Source organism: Microchirus variegatus (assembly GCF_963457635.1).
Source record: "Microchirus variegatus genome assembly, chromosome: 19".
NCBI lineage: Eukaryota > Metazoa > Chordata > Actinopteri > Pleuronectiformes > Soleidae > Microchirus > Microchirus variegatus.
This window is the reverse complement of record NC_139820.1, coordinates 9,560,715-9,586,788: the sequence shown is the minus strand read 5'-3', so window position 1 is coordinate 9,586,788 and position 26,074 is coordinate 9,560,715. Positions and strand designations below refer to the sequence as shown.

Genomic DNA, 26,074 nt, shown 5'->3' with positions numbered 1-26,074 from the left:
AGCAAGCTGTAGAGCAACCGTCTACATTGACAGCAGCACAGGATCAGGACGGATGATGGGAAGGATGTTGTGGCTGCTGGCCTCTCTGGCCTCTGTGGCTTCTCTGGTTGACGGCTCTCCAATGTGAGTAGATCTACTGTAACTTTATCCTAAAATAAAGCCATTGTGTTTATCTGCGTACGTACACCCAACGAAGGCCAGCCAGATCTAAGATAGTTCACCGTGGTGTGTGAAGTGACTGCTACCACTTATGAAACGCATGGCACAGTGATAAACAGACTCCAAAGACTGGAGACATTTGGCTGAAGCACTCAAATACAGGACGTCGCCATATTCCATCAAAGGTAAGAAGGTTACTGATACAAAAAGCTTCCGAGGTCTGAGGGAGAAGCAAGATTTATTTTGATAGTAGAAGTCAAGCTTCACTCTGAGAAACTAAAAAACTAAAAACTCGAAAGCCTGTGAAATCGAATGAGAACAGCAATATATAATGTTGTCATCGGCATAAAAATGATTGAAGGCACTTGACAAATGATCACATAGACAGTTGATGGGTCCTAAGACAGAACCCTGTGGCACACCTTTAGTGACCTCATGAAAAAGGGGAAGAGGAACCAGCCACTGAAACACACTGTGTTCTATTGGACAGATAATCAGCAAACCATGTGCATCTGTCTTTTCCTGTTCTCTGTAGGAAGGTGATGTCTGCCCCAAACATGTTGCGTGTCGGAACAACAGAGAGCGTCTTTGTAGAGTGTCAAGACTGTACAGGGGGAGACATACAGGTTCAGATCAAGGTGATGAACCATCCAACCAAGACCACGGAGCTGGTGACCACAACTGTGACCCTTAGCAGTACAAATTATTTCCAGGCACTTGGACAAATAAAGGTAAATGAAACACTATTAATGAATATCCAACCATTAGATGAGAGCTCTAGACTGTATTGTTTGCATTATTTTCCTCTTCGAAACTGGATCTGGATCCTGCAGCCTGCAAGATGAGGACGGAGGCAGCGAGGTCAGGAAAGGAGAGGCATAAACTAGGGAGAGAAAGCACAAGGTTAATGACATGTAATTAACTAATACCTTGAGTGTGAGAGAGTGAGTGTGAGTGCACCACAGAATTTCCCCAGGAGTCTTGGGGTGAATTCCAATTCCTTGCTTAACCCTCAATCTTAACCCTCAATCTCAAAAATGTGCGCTCCCTCTAGTGCAAGTGCTGTCCCGATTCTCAGAAAAATTAAGTTGAGGGGCAAGTTTAAGAGCTGTATCGCCCTCAATATTGAGATTTTCAGAGACCACCCTTGGGAGCAAGGGCTACCCAGAATGCATTGTGTGTTTTCACATAAAAAAGATGGCGTTGAAAGCAGCAAAACACGTACGCTACAAATTAAGTATTTTCTTTGTTAATAGAGATATAAAAATGATGAAAACCATTGTATTATCTTAGTTTAGGCCCATATTATGGATTACTGACGTCATTGTTGCGTAACATTTATTTTTATTTGACGATCTTTTATCAATATCCCGCCGGTGCGGACAAGCGATGGTTTGCTATGGTTTACTTTTCAATAAGCCGTGGTGTGTGGTAACTGTCAGCTGAATATGTCTGTGGTTGTGGTATTTGTATGAGTATCATCTTATAACTAACTGACAACCTAATAACTTGACTGACAAACGGATCGTAATAAATAATCCTGACGTAAATGTGTTCTTCTTCTTCTTCTTCAGTTTTGGAGTTGACAGACTGGACACAGCTTTTGCGTTATTCTGCCCCCTACAGTCTGAAGACGTATCTGCATTTGAGGGGTGTCCCATTTCTAAGTGACAAAATAACCCTCAACGCTTGGTTTTGAGGGCCAGTTAAGATTAAGGGTTGAGCTTGAGGGTTAAGATTGAGGGTTAAGTTAGGAATTGGAATTGGGCCTTGGTCTATAGCAGCATAAGTAAGAGATGCCCTAACTATGAGTTTTATCAAAAAGGAAAATTCTAACTTTAACCCTTTAAGACCTAAGCTTATTTTGTAAGTCTCTGCTTTAAAATTGCTGTCATAGTAAATGGGAAACTTGTGGGATTGGCTAAGATGTGTAAATATCAGTACATGTGTTACTGGTGAAGAGTAAATGAAGATGGCACTTAAAAAATAAAAAGCAATTTTAGGATGAGTTTCTCTTTGGAATGATGCAGCTGCAGCTTCAATCAACTCAAAGTACAACATGGGAACATCATCTCTGCAAAGGTTGACTTTGATCAAGTGAAGAACAAAATTAGAGAGGTTTTAGTACTGAAAGTACAGACAAGGTCTCATTTGTCACATTTTAGAAACATCTGTGCCTTTTGTATTTTTTCACGTATTTAACTATTTTTGTTCCCTTTTATATCACTGTTAGTGTTCAATAAAGCAGTTTATGGCTTTGTTTCAAAGTTCCTGCAGAGTTCTATGTATTTTCCATTCCAAAAATGAACACCAGGCGGCTCGGTTGCTCTTTAAAATAGAATTTTATAGCCTTGTAGCCCAGATTCTGCTGTTTAATTTGATGCCCAGCGTCAACATATATTCAACTTTTCACGCAAACTTGTATTCTTTACGAAGAATCTCTCGGGGTTGACACCGGGAGCTGAGTCCACAGGAGAGGAGCCTGGTAATTAAAGGCTCTGCTTCCCATTCTACTCTTATAGACTTTGGGAACCACAAAAAAAGCCTGCATTTGGGACTGAAATGATCTGTTGGGATGATATTTTAAAACTAGGTCCTTATGGTATGATGAGGCCTGATCATTAATTGCTTTGTACCTTACGAGGACATTGGAATGATATGCTCTCTCTTTCTAGTTCCTGCCAGAACTCGTGCTGCAGCTTTTTGAATTAACTGGAGGGTTTTAACAGACTGGAACTTCCTGATATTAATGTGTTGCAGCAATCTTATCTAGAAGCATGGATAATAAAACAATATTGCATTTTAACCTAATTTTATTTATTCTTATTTTGAATTTGAATAATTATGTTTCTTGTATTATGTATCTTGAGTGCTTATGCTGTTTATATGTTGTATTTGTCACTTGTTTACTTCTGACCTGTTTGCTGCTGTAAAAAGTGAATCTCCCCAGTATGCGATCACTATGGACTAATCATCAAACCTGTCCTGCTCCTCATTACTGATTACTCTGTACATGCTGTCTTCAGATCCCCCCTGAAGGGTTTAGCAGGGACGCCACCATGAAGCAGTATGTCTACCTGCGAGCTCAGTTCCCTGACCAACTGCTGGAGAAAGTCGTCCTTGTGTCCTTCCAGTCCGGCTACATCTTCATCCAGACCGACAAGACCATCTACACCCCCAGCAGTAAAGGTGTGTTCAGTGCAACATCGGTGCTAAAGAACACACACATCTCTGTGACAGTAGTCCACATATGATAGGACATCAGAACACACTGTGAATCACCGTGTGGCTTCATTCATGACAACACTCTGCATTTTAAACTGAATCAGTCTAATCAGCCCTTTTTCTCTTCCTGTCAGTTCTCTACAGGTTGTTTGCAGTGACACCTCGTATGGAGCCCGTGGAGAAGGATGAAAACAATCCTCATGATTCTTCCATTGACATTGAGATAATGGTATTGCATTTAACTACAATGAGAATACAGAATCCTTTTACTCTTCAGCTGCGTACAACAGTGTGTCAAGCCTCTTGGGCAAAATAGCCAAGTGACCATTGAACTGATGACAACCAAGGATGATCGTCTGTTGCTAAATCTTGTTTGTGCCACTGTTATACTGCACTAATTTGTAAAGAGGTCTGGGTCACTGTTAATGGTTTAATTTTGTTTTCGTTTGTTTGTTTTAAGACTCCTGAAGGAAACACGTTACCTGTTGATTCAATCACCCCTCCAAAATCAGGGATCTACACTGGTGATTATCAACTTGGTCAAGTTGTCAGGTTAGTTTTATTTTGTTTTAATTATTTTTTAAATATCAGAAGCAGTGGCGACTCCTGAAGAAAATTTCGGAGGGGATTTTTCTGATAATTAATAACCTATTGCATAAAGCAAGACCGTATCAATTTGTTAGATGATTAACAGTGTCCTTCTTGTGTCCACTCGATGGCAACTTCATGAACAAAAATTATTTACATGAATCTAATGTTTTATGATGTAAAATAGCTAAACGGGACACAAGATTTGTCCAGCAAATACATAAAGATGGGGGCAGCATATTAAGTCAAGTATTTATTAACTGACTGCGGATCAAGAGCTTTCAAAACCTTTACCAGGTACATACAATAAACATATGACAAGATCAATCAAATTATTAATTAAATGTGCCATATGTAAGAATGTGGCCAAGGAGGTCTTTTAGGTTTAGGATTCTGACGTAACTGGCAACCAGTGGTTGCTCGGCAGCTGAGACTCTACTGACTGCAATGATTGGTAGACGGCGGTAGGTGGCGCCACATGTCAAAACATGATTTCAAAACATAAACATGATTTGCAGTCTGCAAAATATATATTTTTAATGCAAATATTTTGGCTGTACTGTTGTTGAGTTCAGTTTGTTATATGAACATTATTCCTGAGTCTCTGTGACATATTAGGAGGGTTTTATGGCCAGTTGCTTTAGATTTATTACATAATGCACCTTTAAGTGTAAAGGAAAGTGCAGATCTTTAGATGTGTTGCTAAATAGAACAAGACTGTCTTACACAAAACAGTCTGATCGTCTGAAAGTTTAAACTCCATGCTGGTGCTGGTAAAACTATGTGCACTTATCAGTTAGTGCTGGGACCAGTTAAACAAGCACAATCCTGTGTGTATTTTTAAAACAGTCAAATCAAATTTTAAATTTTATTTATAAAGCACACAATTAAAAAACACAGTTTGTCTCTCGGGGCTTCACAGGGTTGCTAACATCCTCTGTCCATCCTCATCCTCAAACCTCAACCAGAGTAAGGACAAACTACCGGGGAAAAAATCCTTATAACAGGAAGTAAAAAGTGTTAAAATGCCAGGATCCATCCAGATCACTGGGTTTGTCACAGCCTGTAGCGAAGGCTGGCCTCATCCCATTCGCTGGTGGCAACAGGAAGTAGTAGTAGCCTCGGTTCTGGATCCTGCAACCGCTTTATCCTCCACTGGAGGGGGTGCTGTGCCTATCTCAGCTGACATATGGCGATAGGCGGGGTACACCCGGCCAGTCCATCGCAGGGCCATGATGATGATGATGACATATATGATGATAACAACAATGATAATAATAGTAGTAGCGTCGAAACTGCATCTGGATCCTGCAACCTGCAAGATGACGACACAGAGAGAGAGAGGAAAGGAAGGAAAGACACAAACTAGGGAGAGAGAGAACAAGGTTAATGTCAATGAAGTCATATTCATACCTCGAGTGTGAGAGAGTGAGGGTAGCAGCAGTCGAGGTCTATAGCAGCATAACTAAGAGATGGTCCGGGTTTCCCTGAGCCAGCGCTCAGGGAAACTGGGTGTGGCGCTCCAGGGTAAAGGGTTAGGGTAAGGGTTAGTGTAAGGGTAAGTGTAAGGGTTAGTGTAAGGGTTAGTGTAAGGGGTAGGGTCCTATGTTCCCTGGGTCCTTTTGGGTGAACAGCGGGGAACATAGAGGTAGGGTTAGGGTAAGGGTTAGGGTTAGTGTAAGGGTTAGGGTAAGGGGTCCTTTTGGGTGAACAGCGGGGAACATAGGACCCTTTCTGTTCCCCGGTCACATACAAAGCGGGGAACATAGGACCCAGGGAACATAGATACGTCCCGAGACTGTCCGCCTCCCTTCTTTTAGAGGCCATCGCTCAGCTGCTTCATCACAGTTTTCCCTGCTTGCTTGTCTAAGAGCTCTGCTGTGTGAAGTCTCCCAAGGCTAATAGTCATAATAGTCAGTTATTGTGAGTCAAAGTGATGATAGTAACAGTCATAGTCATATTAATGGTTAATAATAGTCAAATAGTTATTGCAAGTCCTGATAATGATCATAGAGATGGTCAATATTGGTCAATCATATTGAGATATAATATTGGCCATAGTAGTTATCATTAGTAGTCACAGTTTGTAACTTTGATGGTCACAACAAATAAATTGTTTTTTGTGTGTGTGTGTGTGTGCGTGCAGTTATGGAGTCTGGAAAGTGGTGGCCAAATTCCAAAAGACCCCACAGCAGAGCTACACTGCAGAGTTTGAGGTCAAAGAATATGGTGAGTCCCTTTTTACCTGGAGTTTACATTGTACCTGCTGTTAAAGTAAGATAAAAAAAGGACAAGAACTCCTGATGTATGCATTTACTTGATGTTGGACACACACATATATATATTTCCAGTGCTGCCAGGTATTGAGGTGAAGTTGATGCCTGTGAGCTCCTTCTTCTATGTGGACAGTCCAGATCTCACTGTCAACATCAAAGCTACGTACGTATGTGTTATTTACCTGGCTTACGGAAACCAGGGGTACCGTGTGTGTGTGTGTGTTCCAACTGCTCTTTCCAAAGAAAGCCAAATAAGTCAAAAGTCTTTATTTAGTTATTATTAAAATTTGTAATTTTACTATTGTGTATTTTTTGGAAGTACTGTAGTTAGATATATTTTATTTTTTAAAAACACCATAAACTTTGGCTGGGAATGATGAGGACAGGTCCCTGTGTGAGAAAGTTAAAGCATCTTTGACCGATTTTGACTTTCAGATCTAGAATCATTAAAGGCAGTAAAGGCATAAATTACTAAGTTATTATAGTTATTAAGAGGTTGTGTCGCTGTTTCTTGTGGCCTCAGGTATCCGTTTGGTGAAGAGGTGACTGGCACAGCATACGTGGTATTTGGGGTTGTGCTTGAAGGTCAAAAGAGGAGCTTTCCAAACGCTCTTCAGAGAGTACCGGTGAGGACATACTTGTGTTTTACACTCAGTTGAGTTCAGACTTTACACGTGAGACACAATCAGAGAGACTAAACTATTTAGGATATCCAGTTTTCCAGTTGCCTGTTGTCACCACCGGTTCAGTTATTTATGTATTTATGATGATCAGACTAAATCAAAGATTGATGGAAGTGATACATATTTTGTAGCTTCCCTCTAAATGTCCACTTGTTTTTTTTTCTATGTTGTGTTAGATTGAAAATGGTGCTGGAGAGGCCAAACTGAAGAGGGAACACATCACACAGACCTTGCCGAATATCATCGACCTTGTGGGGAGTTCCATATTTGTAGCAGTCAGTGTGCTGACAGAGAGTGGTAAGAAAAACAGTCTGTGTCACGTGATCATGCGTGATTTTAATTTCATTGATCAATAAGAAAATGCTAAAACACATTATGTTAAAGTGTTAGCGTGTGTGTGTTTCTACATCAACTCAACAGGTAGTGAAATGGTGGAGGCAGAGGTGAGAGGCATCCAGATCGTTACATCACCCTACACCATTCACTTCAAGAAAACGCCCAAATATTTCAAACCAGGAATGATCTTCACTGTTTCGGTAATGGATTTAATCATGATTAATTATAATATAATTAAAATTACTGAATAATGTAACAAAACAGTTGAATATATTCTTATTCTTCGGCTGTTTCTTTCATGGCAGATTGAAGTCGTGAATCCAGATGAATCTCCAGCTCAAGGTGTTGCTGTGGTGGTGAGTCCAGGTGATGTGAGGGGTTTGACTGCAGCCAATGGCCTTGCAAAGCTTACCATCAATACAGAGGCAAGAGCATCAGAGCTGAGAATCACTGTAAGTAATTTTTCCTTTCCCTTTACAGTATACTTTGTTATTAATGGAAACTCAATGCTGCAGACCTCCAGGGTTAGTTTGTCATAACCTCAGGTTTACTGTCTTTGTAAACCTGTGTCCATCTCTGATTTTAGGCAAAAACCAGGGATCCTCGTATTTTACCAGAAAGACAAACATCAGACACCATGGTAGCTGTTCCGTATAAAACTAAAAGCAACAGCTACATCCACATAGGTAAATAAAGTCCTGTAAAACTGTAACTTCAAATGGTAAAAAGACATTAATGATGACAGTGAACCATGAGAATCTTTTCATTGTGCATAACTCATTACAAATCTTTTTTTTGCAGTTGTGGATAGAGCAGAACTGCAGTTAGGAGACAATCTGAACGTCTACCTAACCCTGAACAGACAGTCAAATCAACACACTGATATCACATACCTGGTGAGCCACATGCTATGACCTACTCATCGTTCTGAATAAACTTATATTTGGGTCCATGCTGATGTGTAAATCTGTGTCCCCAGATCCTGAGCAGAGGTCAGTTGATCAACCATGGCCGTTACAAGACAAGAGGACAAGTACTGATTTCCCTGATCGTTCCCATCACCAAAGAAATGCTCCCATCTTTCCGCATCATCGCCTACTTCCATCCAAATGACAATGAAGTGGTATCAGACTCTGTCTGGGTGGATGTCAAGGACTCCTGCATGGGATCGGTGAGACACACATTATTGATATAGTGGAGTTAAACTAAGTAAATGAACAACATTTCTATGAACAAAAAAATGTTTTCTTTACAATCAGCTGAAGTTAGAACCATCGAGACCTGCTGCATCCTATGAACCTCGAAGGACTTTTGGTCTGAAGGTTTCTGGAGATCCAGGAGCCACAGTTGGACTGGTGGCCGTTGACAAAGGAGTCTATGTCCTGAATAACAAGCACCGCCTCACCCAGAAAAAGGTTATCATTATTATTTTATTTCATTTTCATCTTTAGAAAGGGTACAACATAGAAAGTGCTGTAATAAATGTCATATTCAGATCAATACATTCTAAAACAAACTATATCTTAGTTTGTTATTGGGTATATTTTTTGTCAGAACTTTCTTGCGTACAGATATGGTTTAACACAGTCTAAGGTTCAAGGTTTACTTTAATGCCATTCATCAAGTTAAGACATGGAGAATGAAAATTGTCACTCAGGACCAGCAGTTTGTGTGTTTGTATTTCTGTGTGAAAATGTCTTCAACTCTGTTCAGGTGTGGGACATTGTGGAGAAATATGACACAGGCTGCACCCCTGGTGGAGGAAAGGATGGTATGAATGTGTTCTACGATGCTGGGCTGTTGTTTGAGTCCAGCACAGCTTCTGGAACTCCTTACAGACAAGGTGACACTATTTTACTCTCAGATCTTTTGGTTTCTCCTTTTTCTCTCAGGATCAAGAAATTTAACAATAGGGAAAATCGTTTGGGAAAATAATTTGACGCAGACGTTTTGTGGTCCTCATTTGACTGTCTATTAGCCTATGATATTCCTTACTCCCCCTGTGGTGTTGCACTGTTTCTTAAATTGAACCACAGAGAACATCCATCTTTGTGTTTAGGTGGAGGCAGAAACCTCCGAAACAGATATATTGAACTCCTAACAAGATTGTATGACGTCGGAGCAAGTGAAAATATATTAACCATACAATTAAATGTGTATAAAGTTTGAGAGGTCCAACAAATGTGTTTTTTGCTAAACACAAGCGTAGTCTAACCTTATTGGGCTCTGTTCAACATTGTCTTTGTTGCAATTTCCAGAACTAAAATGTCCAGCCCCCAGCAGCAGGAGGAGAAGACAAACCACCGGTAAGAACCACAGCTCTAAATCACCAGTGATTTAATGTGCCGTCACATTACAGGGCTCAACTGTGCGAGTGTTTTACATGCAACTTGTGTGATCATGCGTGTGCAGGTGTGCGCTGTGTACTCTTTTAGCCAGCGGGGCCCTAAAGATGCCCTTTTTTTACCTCCCATTTCCCCCAGTAACTTCGCTGAATGTGATCAAAATTGGCCACATGGTTTTTTTCTCTCGCTGTGCCCCCATGTGTATATTGGCGAGTGCCCCCTTGTCCAGTTGCCGATTGAACCCCCAAGTCACACTATGAAATACATAATTATTACGGTTATATTGTTCTTGCCCATAAAGATGTATTTCAGGATGCACCGGAAATTCGACGGCCGAAAGACTTTTATCGCCGGAAAAACATCCGAAACGATGTTGTGATGACGCCCGCAAAAACCGCGGCCGGCACGCGCCTGTCTATGCCAACTTAGAGTCTGTCCAAGATCAGTGTGAAAAAAGGGGACCGTATCTATGTTCCCCGTATCTATGTTCCCCAGGTCCTATGTTTCCCGGGTCCTATGTTCCCCGCTTTGTATGTGACCGGGGAACATAGGACCCTTTCTCTAAAAAAAGGGTTCTATGTTCCCCCCTGTTCACCCAAAAGGACCCGGGGAACAACGGGACCTCTGTCCAGGGTGTAGCCTCACCTTTCACCATATGTCAGTTGGGATTCGCTACAGCTCCCACAAGGCCCTCGTGTGGAGGAAAAATTAATGAAGGAATGAATGAATGAACACAAGATAATTCAATTTGGGTTCAGGATAGTCTAATGCAATGGCAGTGCTTCCACTGAATGATGAACTGACCTGTGCAATACAGTGTGGAGTAATCCAAGTATTCAGAATGCGTAACTCACTGGGCATGTGATTACAAATGCTGCTAGAAGACCTTTTGGATATTTTTCTAGGTGAGGAAGAAGACTACATGTCCAACAGTGAGATATCGTCTCGCACTCACTTCTCTGAAAGTTGGCTGTGGGCAGATATAAATCTGCCCTTTTGCCCTCAACACACACCCAACTGGTGAGGCAACACACACACACACACACACACACACAGATATCCTCACTCATGACGCCACTAAAATGCCAACATTTTTCTTTGTTTCAGTGCAACCTCATCATTGATGAAAAATGTTCCTTTACGAGACTCAATCACAACCTGGCAGTTCACTGGCATTAGTCTGTCAAGAACCCATGGTGAGGACTCATTGAATATCTATTGTTTCACTTATATTCATAGACTGTATGTTAAAATGGACTTGAGTCTATCAGCTGCTACCAGGCTCTTATTGGTGGATACCAGCTGTCAATCACACCGGTGTTCACTCATACGTGACATGACTTTTCGTCAATTTTACTCTAACTGGGAACATAATCTACTATTGGCATCATATTCTATTGCACAAGACCTGAAACTAGCCAGTGAGACCATTCATCCTTGTTTACTGTCATTATAAATCAATAACTGAGGTTGAGGCTAATTTCCCATAGACTTTCATTGAAGCTTAGTTATTTTTGCAGCGACTGGGTTTGTCCCTGTCACTTCCATCTTACTTCCCAGGCTTCACTTTTCAAATTGAAGACAATGTCCATTTTTATATGCAATGATTTTACCTGACTAATGTGAAATTTCTGTCATCGCTTACTTCTCCTCCTCTTCTTGAAGGAATCTGTGTCAGTGAGCCGTTAGAAGTGATCGTCCGGAAAGACTTCTCCATCGACCTTAGAATGCCCTACTCTGCTGTCCGTGGAGAGCAGCTAGAAATTAAGGCAATCCTCCACAACTACAGCCCTGATCTTATCACTGTAAGTCTGTTGTTTCAGGCCACATTCAATGAGACCATGATATTTTTCATAGGAGTCTATAATCAAAAATGAAAAAACACACACAGTAAGTGATTTGTTTTATATCAAGACTCATGGAGGCAACTGCAACATTGCATTAATAACTAAGTGAGACGGTTCCAAACAGGTGTGAGAATGACTGAAAACACAATGAAGCCATCGTGAAAAGTTTCAGATGTGAATAATCGTTCAGCTTTAATGAGAAAAGTGCTTCTTGACCCCGCTTGCCCCTGCACCACCAGTGTATACACACAAACACACCCTCAGTCAGGTCTGATAGTATTTCTTGACTTAAAATGCAGCATAAAAATGAAGTTATATCTCATTTTATTGATATTCTCCTCTCACCATCTCTCTCCCAAGGTGCGTGTGGATCTGACTGAGACGGAGGATGTGTGCAGTGCAGCATCCAAACGTAGAAGATATCATCAGGAGGTCAGAGTCGGGCCCATGACTACACGATCAGTTCCCTTCATCATTATACCCATGAAGGCCGGACAATTCAACATTGAGGTCAAAGCAGCCGTGAAGGACTCGTCGCTCAATGATGGCGTCGTGAAGATGCTGCACGTGGTGGTAAGAGAAACGGACACCATATTAGCCACGTTAGGGTTTTGTGTTGTTGCCTTGCAGCAAAAAGGCTCAGGTTCACAACCTGGTCAGGACAAGGGCCTTTCTGTATGGAGTTTGGAAAACATGCAGAGGTTAACTGGACACTCTCAATTGCCAATAGCTGTGAGTGTGTGAGCGAATGTTTTTTTTGTCTCTACGTGTTTGCCTTGCGATGCACTGGTGACTCGTCCTTTTGCCCTATGCCAGGTGGGATTGGCACCAGCAGCCCCACAACCCTCATGTGAATAGAATAGAATAGCCTTTATTGTGTTATTATATTATTATAAAGGCAGTCTTAGGGGGACATAAGCCAGTGTCTTTTTGAGCCAGTCCCAAGCCCGGATAAATGCAGAGGGTTGCGTCAGGAAGGCCATCTGTAAAACTTGTGCCAAAACCAAATACGCAAATCCAACCTAATACTTTCATACAGGATTGGTCGAGGCTCAGGTTAACAACGACCGCCATTGGTGCCGATAACCTACAGGGTAACAGTGGAAATTGGGCTACTGTGGGTCGAAGGAGGAGAGGAGGAAGGTGTGTTCAGAAGCAGAGAAGAGGAAAGGCAAGAGTCTGGGACTGAGAGTAGGGACTTTGAATATTGGGACGATGGCGGGAAAAGCTAGAGAGTTAGTTGACATGATGCAGAGAAGGGAGGTGGATATACTGTGTCCAGGAGACCAGGTGGAAAGGTAGCAATGCGAGAAGCTTAGGTGCAGGTTTTAAGTTATATTACTATGGTATTGATAGGAAGAGAAATGGAGTAGGGGTTAGGAATGTCCTGGAGCTGAAAAGAGTGTCAGATTGAAGGTGTGATGCCAAATGTTGTTAGTGGCTTTGCCCCACAGTAGGATGTGAGTTAGAGGAGAAGGAAACATTCTGGAGTGAGGTAGATGAAGTGATGCAGAATATCCCCAGAGGTGAGAGAATGGTAATTGGTGCAGACTTCAATGGACATGTTGGTGCAGGAAGTAGAGGTGATGAAGAAGTGATGGGCAGGTTTGGTATCCAGGAGAGGAACACAGAGGGACAGATGGTGGTAGACTTTGCAAAAAAGATGGAAATGGTTGTAGTGAATACTTTTTTTTCCAGAAGAGGCAGGAGCATAGGGTAACTTATAAGAGCAGAGGTCGGAGCACACGGGTACACTACATCTTCTATCTAATCTGAAGGAGATCAGTGACTGCAAAGTAGGGGTAGGTGAGAGGCAAAGGCCAAACAAAGGGCATATGATGACATGTATTGACAGGTGCCACAGGAGTCATGGGGAAGATGGAAAGAGTATATTGAAGAGATAATGAATGAGGAAAATGAAAGAGAGCAAAGGGTAGAAGAGGAGACTAGTGTGGCCCAGTGAGGAGGACATTGAAGTAGATGAAGAGTGGAAAGGCAGTTGGTCCTGATGATATACCTGTGGAGGTATGGAAGTGTCTAGGAGAGGTGGCAGTAGAGTTTCTGGTTAAACTGTTCAACAGGATCTTAGAGAGTGAGGGAGTGAAGGAGTGTGATGGTGCCCATTTTGAAGAATAAGGAGGATGTTCCGAATTGCAATAACTATAGAGGAATAAAGTTGATGAGTAGTGGAAACTAGACTGAGAGCAGAAGATGCTGTAGAGAAATACAGCGAAGGTCAGAGGGAGCTGCATTGTGCTTTTGTAGATCTAGAAAAAGCATGAGACAGGAACTATGGTACTGTATGAGGAAGTCTGGAGTGGCAGCGCAGTATGTTAGACATGTATGCGAACTGTGAGACAGCGGGGAGGTGTGCTGTAGGTGTGACGGAGAAGTTCAAGGTGGAGGTGGGACTACATCGGGGATCGGCTCTGAGCCCCTTCTTGTTTGCAGTGGTGATGGACAGGCTGACGGATGAGGTTAGACGGGAATCTCCATGGACTGTGCTGTTTGCAAATGACATTGTGATCTGTAGTGAGAGCAGAGGCCAGGTGGAGGAAAAGTTAGAGCGGTGGCGATATGCTCTAGAAAGGAGAGGAATGAAGGTAAGTTGCAGTAAGACGGACTACGTGTGTGTGTGTGTGTGTGTGTGTGTGTGTGTGTGTGTGTGTGTGTGTGTGTGTGTGAATGAGAGGAATCCAAGTGGAACCATGAGGATACAGGGATTGGAGATAAAGAAGGTGGAGGATTTTAAGTACTTTGGGTCAACAGTCCAGAGCAGGGGAGAGTGTGGAAAAGAGGTTCTTCCCCACAGCCGTGGGGTTAGCAGTCCAGGAGAGGTCATCAGAGATTGACTAACCATGTGGAGCAGGACTGAGTCTGCCCTGCCTTTCCTAAGGTCTAGGATTATTTGTTTGTTTTTTGTGGTGTTTAGTGTAAGATTGTTTGCTGAACACCGCTGTCAGTCTTTTGACAGCATCTCCGTAGACCAACTCGTCTCCACCCGAGATGAGCCCACAGTGGTATCGTCCGCAAACTTTATAGTGTGTGTTTGAGAGATGGGTCGGGGAGCAGTCAAATGTTTACAGTGTGTACAGAAGACGGCACGGTGCACAACCTTGGAGGGAGCCAGTGCTGAGTGTTTGTGGACAGTTAGTCAGACAGTGGCAGATTGCGGTGGAGAGGCCCAGGTGGGAAAGTTTCACAACTAGGATCTCCGGGTTAATGTTGTTGAAAGTCCAGGAGGAGCATCCAGACATAGTTCCCCAGATACTCCAGGTGACTCAGTGTGTGTGACTCAGCAGTGTGGAGTGCTATGCTGATGGCATCTTCAGTGGAGCGGTTTGTCCTGTAAGCGAACTGATGGGGGTCAAGAGAGTGGGAGGTCGACGGGTCTTAATGTGCTGTGAGACTAGTCTCTCAAAACACTTCATGATTACAGATGTAAGTGCAACAAGTGCAACCCATTCTCCGAGAATTAGGAGCAGGGGGGGAGCCACTGAACAGCACCCGGGGAGCAAATGGAGGTTGGGTACCTCGCTCAGGGATACCCCAGCACTTGCCCCAACATATACAGAAAAGATTAAACTTAAAAATAGTTGTAATAATATGTTTGTGTTGTTGTTTTTCCAGCCTGAAGGTGTCCTAATTAAGTCTCCACAGACTATAATTCTAGACCCCATACACAAAGGTGCTGGTGAGTTCATACATTGAATGCCTTCACTTTATGGTCATTCTGTGTTGTGTGTTTGAACTGACTTGAAATGACACCCCCACCCCCCAAACTTGCCTGTTTCTTCCTCCAGGTGGTAAACAAGAAGAAATCCTCAATAGTAAAATTCTAGTGAAAGACTGGATTCCAAACACACCTGCAAGCACACAGATCTCTGTGACAGGTGAGATATCAACTCAATGTGCATTGTTTTTTTTTAATACAGTATTGATTTAATTAGGAGATGACCAGCTAGCTGTTTTTTGTATATTTTGTATATTTTTTACTTGTTTCTTTCTGTTGATTTGATAGTGTTTTGATTCTTCTGGTTATGCATGTGCAGGGAGTGATGTTGGTCCATTGGTGGAGAACGCCATTAGTGGGTCATCGATGGGTTCATTGATCCAGCGGCCGTCTGGCTCTGGAGAGCTGAACCTGGCTCACATGACTTTACCTGTCATCGCAACCATGTATTTGGACAGAACTAACCAGTGGGAAACTGTGGGCGTTCAGAGACGAAGTGAAGCCCTCCAGCATATCATGACCGGTGAGATCACAATGAAGATGTATATTTTATTCTTCTTTGTGGCTGAAATGGGTGTCATAACAGTTTGGTAGAGAACAAATTACTCCTGTACAGAGCTACAACGATGACACTGACTTTAATTGACCTCCGCCAGGAGGTATATGTTTTTGCCGGCGTTTTGTCTGACTGTCTGTTGGGTTAGCAGTGAGACCAGGAACACGTGATTACATTTTGGGCGTGATCCGTAGACGCCATCACTGGTTACAACACTCGCTGTCTGACCCAAGTGCACAAGCAGGTTGTATTTTGTAGGCACTGAACTGCCTTGGTGGAGGTCTGCGCTCTCCGAGTGCTTCTCTAGTTGAAAGTGTCACAGAGACACAAACTCAAACATTTTCTGAACAACAAAATGAAACTGCCATCTGACAAATATGCTTGAATCAATGAAAAAAACATCCACAGATTTCCAGGGCTCCTCCAATGAAGGAGTCAGTTGAACAGGACTCCTCAAGCTAACATACATGTATGATGCATGGACTGAAAGGCACTTGGTGAAAAAAATATATTCTGTTTTGTTTGTATCCAGGCTTCAAGAATGAGCTTGCCTTTCGACAAAAAGATGGATCTTTTGCAGCATGGCATCAGATCCGAAGCAGCACCTGGTGAGGCATCCAAACATAAATGAACTCATATGTAAATGTTTCCACATCCTCGTTGATCTCTGACTGTTAAGCTACATTAAACACTTGAGATATACATCCATCCTCACGCAATCTCTCCGCTCTTCTCTCTCAAAGGCTCACAGCTTATGTGGTCAAGGTGTTTGCCATGGCCAACAACCTGGTGGAAATGCAGCAGAATGTGATCTGTGACGCTGTCAAGTTTCTTATTCTCAACACACAGCATGCTGATGGCCGCTTCAGAGAAGTCGGAAGGGTGATCCACAGTGAGATGATTGTGCGTGAACTCATTTCAGGAACATCATTAATGACAAAAAGAAGGTTATGACACACTCGCAAATTCAAATAAAAACATTTTCTGTGTGCGTGTGTGTGTGTAGGGTGACGTGCAAGGCTCAGATTCAGATGCCTCCATGACGGCCTTCTGCCTCATCGCCATGCAGGAGTCACGCCAGCGATGTGCTGGCACAGTTATGGTGAGTACCTCACCTGCATGCATTGTATTGCACCACCATTATTACATCACATACTCACTGTACATAAGTGATGGACCAAGCAGAGTTTGGGACACTGGTCAACAACTTTAGTGCCATTACAGAAAAAGTAGGCCTAAACAACTTTGCTCACTCTTTGAGAAAATCCCCCTGTGGTCTATTGGGTGGCTCAGAAGGTGATCCCTTGTAATTTGGCCTCTTAGACCTTTTACGCTGACTGAACCTCATTTGAACAGGCTCCTTGGCATCAAACTCTTGGAAGCTAATACTAATTTGAATCAAGTCCTATACAGTGTCTACATCCCCTCTCGCACAGAGAGATTGGGAGGATCAGCATGATGTAGGATGTTCTACAAAGCACAGAACATTAGTTAAGTTTTATTTCATAAAAAAAAAAATATCCTCTCCCATGAGGCACGGTAAGACGGTAAGTCCATGCAGTTCCTGAAAATGAATGTCGTAACAGATCGATATTCTTCTCTAGCCAGATTGGCATCACAGCCATTTCTGAAAAGCTGACAAAAACAATCGTTTCTGTAGGACCAAGATAGGTATTAGGAATCTTGTTCTAGGTTATACTTATTTATATCTTGTCATGATTATTCAAAAGAGTCACTACATGGTTAAGCTTCTTGCTTGTTGTCTTGTGAGAGAGTGCGAGAGGGGTGAAAATGTAATTGGGGTACATCATGTGGGCACCCTCCATCTTCAGTATTTTGCTGATTTAGACCCACCCTTCCTCTGTCTTTACCCCTCAACGGTCATTTCAGCCCAGATGGAGTCCTTTCTCCACAGCCAGTTGCTTCTTTGCTCCGCAGCCTCTAAATGTGACTTCATTGCTTGCTGGAAGGCCTGTGCTTTCACCCCCATTCTCTTCAGGAGGCTAGTTGTGGTCTTGGCAACAAAGATCCAACTTCTGCAGGGAACACCTTGGTACGCCAGTTGCGTTGTTCTGCATGGGCTGCTATTTCAGCGTGCATCCCAAAGGTACCGTTAGTTCCAGGATGTAAAGGAGTTTAAGAAGTTGACTACAGATTGAGGTCTGGCCTGAGAGTAGTTGTTGTTGTTGTTGTTGTTTTCTCTGTTGGAAAGCTAAATTTGTGGTCAAGGTTGACCTGGTTTTTCCAGTCCTGGGCCGGATCAAGGAGGGTGGTGTTTACCCTTGCCAATGTTTTGGCCGAATGTTCACCTGCTCTCACAAAAAAAGAGTGGTGCTTGGAAGTCCATGCATCGTGTATTGCATGTATTGAGTCTCAACACATTTTAATAAAGTATATTTGGTAAACTAGTACAGCCATACCTCACAAAAACTAGATCTTGTATTCATCCTCAAGATGGGTTTGCCTCTGACACACCAGGCTTACCAGGGAGAAAGTACTCGTCTCATGTGTCTTGGTATTTAAATGTGAATTCACCTTCTTCACTGCATGGGGATACATGCAATCCTTAAACTCCATGAGCCTCCCAACCTACAGTGGTCATTCTCTCCACCTCTCACACACATTGGCCTGCCAACTGTAATGGCAGTTGTACTTGCCGCAAATGTCCGAGTAGATGTAAATTTCACTTGATTCAAATTTTGGTTGCAGTCTGGAGCCTTGATTATGTCACTCATGTTGGTATCTTGAAGTATTAAGTAGTACTCATTACTCGTTCTCGAGATACAGAGGAGAAGATGTGCATTCAGGTCTAAAAATGGATTAGTGTTATCTCATCTTCTTTGCACAGGACACTTGATGTTTATCTGTCCTCCTGTCACACTCATTCCCATCAATGTTCTAACCCTAACCCTTTCTTGCTTTCCTGATGTCCAGAATCTGCCTCCAAGTATTGACAAAGCCGTGGCCTACCTGGAGAGGCGTTTGTCCAGCCTCACTAACCCATATGCTGTAGCCATGTCATCATACGCCCTGGCCAACCAAGAGAAACTGAACAAAGAGATACTCTACAATTTTGCTTCCCCAGGTACAGTTACACTACATAAAAAACACTCCCAAGAATAATTGTTACCTTTAGTCTAAAACATTAATGTAGTGGATATTATGTATTAAATATGTAAATAAAACAGATATACAAAAAGATTGTATATTTCTGTCCTATTCACTGGAATGGAAATGAATTTACATGATTTATTTCAGGAATATTAAAGCGGACCTAAACCGTAAATTTCCAATTAACGCTGTTTTTTAGTGTATATCTGCGTCATTAACTTGTTTATGAAGCCTTGAAGGTTCAAAAACAAACAGTTCAGCCATTGCTGTGAACGTGGTGTTTTATTATAAGCGAGATCTCCCTACTGGTTACGTAAACGGTTGTTCTCCTGAACAGCAGATCGTCCTGCTCCGGGCACTAGTCCGGGCACATCCGGCTGCGTACATTGAACCGCAGAAGAAGAATAACGTCCGTTGTGGAGGTGTTTCACGAGCGACTGTGTCTTCTGACTCTGGGTCTGACTCTGGGTCAAAGTCATAAAAGGGACTCAGCGGGGAGTTGTGACGAAGCTATTTTTAAACACTGTTAAAACAATGTTTTGATAATGAGGAGCAGTGCATCCACCGTTCCAGAGGGGGGAGCTGCGCTTCTGAGAGCGGGTGTGCTGATTATGTCACTTCTGGGTATTGGCCAATCACAAGAGAGTTGGGAAGGCTCTACGCTGGCTGGCCAATCACAACACAGTTCTGTCTTCTGGGGGTGAGATTTCAGTCTGAATTATCGCGGCTGAGGACAGCGTCAGAAAAGAGAGATTTCTATCGGCTCGTTTACAGCAACTAGGAGGTTTTTGACCATAAAAACAAGTTAATGTATGTAAGTAGACCTCCATAACGCACATATGTGCAATAGGACCACTCTATGTGAGCTTTAACTTGTGTCCAAACTAAAATCTTGTTTTTTTTATTTTCTTTAACTGTCATGATATTGTGGGTATGGCCTGTATACTTTACTTCTGCATTTTTTTACTCTTCTTTAACTAATTCATTTTAGCTTGTATATTCTGTTGTGAGTTTTATATCCGAAATTGTTTTGTCTCTGGCCTTGTCTTTTGGCCTTTAAAATCCTTACTCAATTGAGTTCTCATGTCTGCTGGTCTGAATGTGAGATTACATTTTCCATATCAGAAGATTTGGCACAAGTTCTGACCCATAATGAAAGTCCTTTGCCTGTGTTTTTCTTACAGAGTTGTCCCACTGGAATGTTTCTAAAGGACACGTTTATACATTAGAGGCCACAGCTTATGCTCTTCTTGCTCTGGTCAAGGCCGAGGTGAGTCTCAGCAAGTTCATTGCGGGTCCCGAAATTTATATTTTCTCATTTTTCACTTCTCTTCATCTTCCATATGTTTGCATTAGTGAGCATCAAAAGCTGTATTTTCCGAACCTTCTCACCAATCTTTAATGCATGGTGTTGGCATACAGGTGTAGTCACGCAGCTCATAAGAGAGGCTCATGAGAACAGAGGTGACCTTGCTGTGTTGTGGTTGGACCTGGCCAACGTTTATGGTTCCATACCACACAAGCTGGTCGAGCTCGCACTGCTGAGGGGTCACACAGGCTTGAGGGTCACTTCTGAGCCAGAAACATCTGACTGGCATTGGCTTGGGAAAGGAATAAAAGGTGGGGTCGATGACACGAGGAGCCGGCTTCTCCGGTTCTCCTGCTGCGGTGTAGTCTCTGGCTTTTTCAGCCATTTGCAAATGCCCATTCTGAATGAAAATATAGCTGGGTTAGTGTTGCTTGCGCTTGAAAATCTGTGAGCTTTTTTTTCCTTGCGGCGGGGAGACGCACTGACAACATAACGTAAGACGTGTGATGGGTTCAAGGAAAACTGGAAACTCGGAATTTGAATTTGCTCAACTGTTAATTTTGGTTTTAACAAGTCAGGGGAGTTTTCCGAGTTTTGGGATGTTTTGAACACATGATAGACTGAAAACAATGAAAAATTAAAAATACTACATTCTGACGCCCCCTCATGCGCTCTTGCGTTAAATATGAAATGTGTTCAGAGTAATCCCATCCATCATAGAGCAGCCAGTCAAGAGCTTGAGGAAGACGCAAGCCTGAAAGACACCACTGCCATCCAGAAGTCCTCTGAAGACCTTGGTTCTTGGCTCACCAAGGTTGACCAGTTAGGTCTCCCTGGTAGATTCAAAGACTGTATCTACCAGCATTCCATCCTGCCCAGAGTCTTGTGGCCTCTGCTGGTCTACACAGTCCCAATGATGACAGTCGAGTCCCTAGAGAGGAAAATAAGCAGCTTCCTGCGCAAGTGGCTGGGCCTTCCACGCATCCTAATGAGCAACACCTTGCAGCTACCTTTCAGTGGTCTCAAGGAGGAGATCATGGTGGCTCGCATGCGGGAAGCCCTCCAGTATAGGGACTCCAGGGATGCTAAAGTGTCAGCAGCTGGCATCAAGGTAGTGGAGGTTAGGAAATGGAGGTGGCGGAGTCGTGCCTGAGCCCGAGCAGGGGTGGAGGAAGAGAGAGTGAGCAGGGCAGTAGGGCACCAGCAGCAGGGAGTGTGGACCAGGTGGGAGAGTACTCTGCAGTGCTGGTCTAACATCTTACTGGCAGATTTCTGTAGTGTCCAGTTCCTGTTGCAGGCAGTCTACGATGCCTTGCCAAGCCCAGCAAACGTTCACGTCTGGGGAACGAGCGAGACACCGTCCTGCCCGCTTTGCTCTGAAAGAGGCTCATAGGAACATCTCCTCAGCAGCTGCCCAAAGGCTCTGGCAGATGGCCGCTATCATTGGTGACATGACCAGGTGCTTAGGGCAGTTGCAGAGTGTCTCGCTACAGCCATCACTGCCCACCAAAAAAGTCTTCATCAGAGCTGGTGAGAAACCCAGGCTCAGGCAAAACTAACAGGCCTTCTCCACACATCCTCTGGGATCTGGGAAAGTGGCTGACATTCCCACAGCACATCGCAACAACCTCACTCCGTCCAGACCATCATCATCTCTGAGGCTTCATATCACCTGATCATGCTGGAACTGACAGTGCCCTGGGAAGAGCGCATAGAGGAAGCAAACGAGAGGAAGCGTGCTAAGGCCCAGGAACTAGCGGAGGAGTGCAGGGGCAGAGGCTGGAGAACCTTCTATGAGCCCATAGAGGTTGGCTGCAGAGGGTTTGCAGATTGCTCACTCTGCAAGTTCCTTGCAGGTGGCGAGGTCACCTGGGCAGGGGTGTATGTTGCGAGACCCGAAACACCTTATGACCCCAGGTTACAACACTGTTGATGCATCCCAGCGCATCCTGGAGAGGTTTCCTGAATATGGCCCCTGTGGCCCTAGTGTGGAGGATAAAGTGGTAGAAAATGGAAATGGTTTGGTTAATTTACTACTACAGACCTTTATATGTCTCACTTTCTGTTAATAAAGGCCTTTGAAGATGCTCGACCTGTTGTGAAATGGTTCAACGAACAGCAGAGGGATAGTGGAGGCTATGGCTCAACTCAGGTAACAGGACATCTCAACTTGACCTCTAGCACTTTTTTCTTCTTACAAAACTTGCAGTTCTGTGGACATTTTATTTATTCTTGTACCCTCCTGCTCATTGTTTTTCTATCCAGGCTACAATGATAGTGTACCAGGCTGTAGCAGAATACTGGGCTAATGCTAAAGAACCAGAGTATGATCTGAATGTGGAGATCCATTTGCCCAACGGTGCTACGCGATATAAGTTCAACAGGAACAACCACCACACTACTAGAACATCAAAAGTGAGTATTTTTCACACATACTGTCAATGGCTGTCATCAATCTGTTTTCCTGATCATCTGGTTTCTTTTGTTTTTATTTTGATCACAGTTCAATGACATAAACCAGGATGTTAAAGTGATTGCAACAGGAACTGGAAAAGCAACGCTGACGGTAAATAAAGCAATATGAATAAACACCATAAAGCATACGCAATATAAAAATGCACTTTGTTCCTGTGTTAACAGATGGTGTCACAGTATTACGCTCTGCCTACAGAAAAACAGAGCGACTGTCAGAAGTTTAACTTGTCAGTGGAGCTTATCCCAGGTAATGTGATGCCCGGTGTCCTTTCACGTTTAACATGACAAAAGATTACATGCTCATAGTGTGACGTAGTATTTTGCTTTTCCAGTGAAAATGGATGAGGATGAGAAGATATACAAACTGAGAATAGACATTTTGTAAGTACAGTAAATAAATGGTGCTGGTTTAAAAGGTCCAGTGTGTAACATTCAACAGGATTTATTCTATAATTAATTTAAAACTTGTGCCGCCATGTTTCCACAACAGCCTCAACTCAGTTTTACATTTATGGGAATGGGAGCTCTGTCCCCCTCATTAAGCCAATACATAACCCAACTACAACATAGATGAATGTGAATGAGTTTCTACATTCTATCTGGTACTGTATGCAACAGCCACAGTAGTTTCCTGGCGTGCTTGTGATGTCATTAATCTTCACACACTGGACCTTTAATGCAGGACATTTGAATTGAATTATCCATATTTTTCAAATAAATGTGCCCATTTATTGCACAGATCTAACGACAAGCATCAAGATGCAACCTTGTCAATCTTAGATATTGGCTTACTCACTGGCTTCATTGTCAACACAAATGACCTGGACTTAGTAAGATTTTTACACACACACACTTATAATTCAAAGGTTAATGAACATGAAAAAACATGATGTTCATGGCTTTGAAAAGTGTCTGACTGTATGCTTGTGTTTAGTTGGCCCGAGGACGAGATCGTACCATTGCAAAATACGAGATGAACACAGCTCTGTCAGAGAGAGGTTCATTGGTCATCTACCTGGACAAGGTAAGACATTAGACGAAAGGAGTGGCAAAAAAAAGAGTATGTCTGAGAGGTTCACTTCTCATCTTTGCTTTACTTTTCTCCACAGGTTTCTCACACACGACCAGAGGAGATCTCTTTTAGGATCCACCAGGTTCTGAAAGTAGGCGTCCTGCAACCAGCGGCTGTATCTGTCTATGAATATTATGACCGTAAGCTTTAAAGACACTTGGATAGATCTGGATAGAGCGCACATAGACAGATTTTCAGTGTTAACAGTGTTAGATTTAATGCACATTTCCTCACTGTGTGTCTTCATCATTGCAGAAACACAATGTGTGAAATTCTACCATCCAGAGAGGAAATTTGGGCAGCTGCTGAGGCTCTGTATAGATCAAGAATGCACATGTGCTGAAGGTAAACACTCTAGTGTCCCTCTGAAGATGCACCTGAAAGTACTGAAGGAACTCATAATAAATACTAACACCATGCTTCAAGAAGCACCGTTTCCCACCTCACCTCAGCATAAATACTCACCCTCAGAAACACAAGACGTCGTCATGATCTGAACGTCATGAACTGTCACAGTCATGATGTCCAGATCGACGTTCCTACCAGTAAAACATGGATGCAATCAAACTTCTATTAACTGCAATAAATCTGAAATAATTATCTTCCTTCGCCCTGTTCCCGTCATACATTTTCTCCCACAGTCAACAACTGTGGCTCACCGTTAATTTAGCATCAGAGCTGCAATTTCCCAAAACCTGCCCAAAAACACTGGTTACAATGGTAAATAGTCTGTATTTTTACAGCGCCTTCCTAGACTTGGTGACCTTTACTCTACAGTTTTGCCATTCACACACAATCCTACGGTGCATCAGTATGTGCAGCATTTTTTTTTCTTGTCCAGAGACACATTAGCATGTACTTATGTTATTGTTTGTATCTTTACTGTGCGTCTGCTGTTTATTTCCAGAGAACTGCAGCATGCAGAAGAAGGGTAAAATCAGCAATGATATGCGCACAGGAAAAATCTGTGAGAGTACTCATACCAGCGGAATAGATTTTGGTAAGACTCAGTGTGAATGATCTGCATTATTTGATTAACTATAAATGACCTGAATGTTTGTATAAGATGAGGTTCATAAGTGAGAAAATCATCTGCCACTTCTGTCCTTAGTTTACAAAGTGCGACTGGAAGAATTCACAGATGGTTTGTCCAATGATATTTACACAATGCGGATACTAGAAGTGACCAAGGAAGGTGAGTGTGAACCACGTCATATATATCATATTATACAGATTGACAAATGATATACATGAATGCTTAAGATGTGTGTTTAATCCAGAATTCTCTTCTGTCTCTTGTGGTGTATTTATAAAAAAAAAAACAGGAAGTTATGATACTGATCTCCTGGGTAAACTACGCAGATTCCTCAGCTACCCTCACTGCAGGGAGGCTTTAAATCTGGGTAAAGGGAAAACCTATCTCATCATGGGCACATCAGAGGATATTTACAAGGACCAATCGTAAGTGTTTGCACAATGAAATGTGTTCTTTATACTCCTGTTCTATCAGTGAGTGTTATACTAAACAAACTGTGTGTGTTAGATCTTGTGTCACCCGGCGACATTCTCATGCTGCACACAGGAAGTGATTTGCTTTATGTCAAGACAACATATGAGTTCTTCTCACATACTGGATTCACACCAACACCCACACCAGCATCCATGTGATTGCTTCTCTCCCCACAGGTATCAGTATGTGCTCGGTAAGAGAACCTGGATCGAGTACTGGCCCACAAGAGCAGAGTGTCAAAGTGATGAACACAGGCCAACATGTTTGGGCTTGGAGGAGATGGTCACGCAGTACACTCTCTTTGGATGTCAGCACTAGTGCAACACCAGAAAATCAACTGTCTTTGTTTCTTTTTAATTTTTGAATTTGTTATGCAAAACTTTAACTGTTCGAAAATGTAAGAGATAGAAAAGTTGCTCTGGAATAAACCATAAAGTCTTCATCTAACTTTATGTGTGGTTTTTTTTTTACGCATTAAGTTTAGTTCATGCACAAAATGAAACGGTTGATTATTACTGTCTGGGGTTTTAGTGAGAAATGTGTTCATTGATTTCGTATCAATTACTATTTGGTGTTTTCTTCTATCAACACAGAAGCTAATAACAAAGGAAAAACTCAATCTAAAAATGTTTACCACAACAAACTTTTTATATCAAGTTTTAAAATTAACCTGAGTGCATTTACGTCTGATTAACCCTGTAAAGCCCAAACCATTAAATAATTGACTGAAACATCAAATTCTTTGAAACTGGAGCCTTTATTGGTCCTTCTGAACAAACAAACGAAAACAAATTCAAATATGAATTTCCATATAGGGGTTTTATTTTGTATCATATTTGATACAGCGGG

At 42.6% G+C, this 26,074-nt stretch overlaps 1 protein-coding gene across 1 annotated transcript; it reads left to right on the top strand.

Annotated features, from left to right (window-relative positions):
• Positions 1–64: 64 nt before the first annotated feature.
• On the top strand, positions 65–25,543 carry LOC310940711 (complement C3-like; the record flags this gene model as incomplete). The annotated part of the gene is made up of 42 exons (XM_083905702.1): positions 65–123; positions 695–890; positions 3,186–3,348; positions 3,519–3,613; positions 3,845–3,936; positions 6,119–6,201; positions 6,324–6,411; positions 6,772–6,874; positions 7,108–7,228; positions 7,352–7,467; positions 7,573–7,719; positions 7,854–7,953; positions 8,069–8,163; positions 8,247–8,438; positions 8,527–8,682; positions 8,981–9,110; positions 9,526–9,573; positions 10,518–10,632; positions 10,720–10,808; positions 11,278–11,417; positions 11,820–12,032; positions 15,090–15,153; positions 15,263–15,370; positions 15,512–15,715; positions 16,281–16,356; positions 16,492–16,651; positions 16,755–16,850; positions 18,683–18,833; positions 20,044–20,129; positions 22,243–22,320; positions 22,434–22,583; positions 22,672–22,734; positions 22,809–22,890; positions 22,976–23,024; positions 23,383–23,473; positions 23,578–23,667; positions 23,753–23,855; positions 23,971–24,060; positions 24,623–24,715; positions 24,827–24,910; positions 25,041–25,176; positions 25,402–25,543. The coding sequence occupies 42 exons, from the start codon at positions 65–67 to the stop codon at positions 25,541–25,543; spliced, it is 4,737 nt and encodes a 1,578-aa protein (XP_083761828.1).
• Positions 25,544–26,074: the final 531 nt, after the last annotated feature.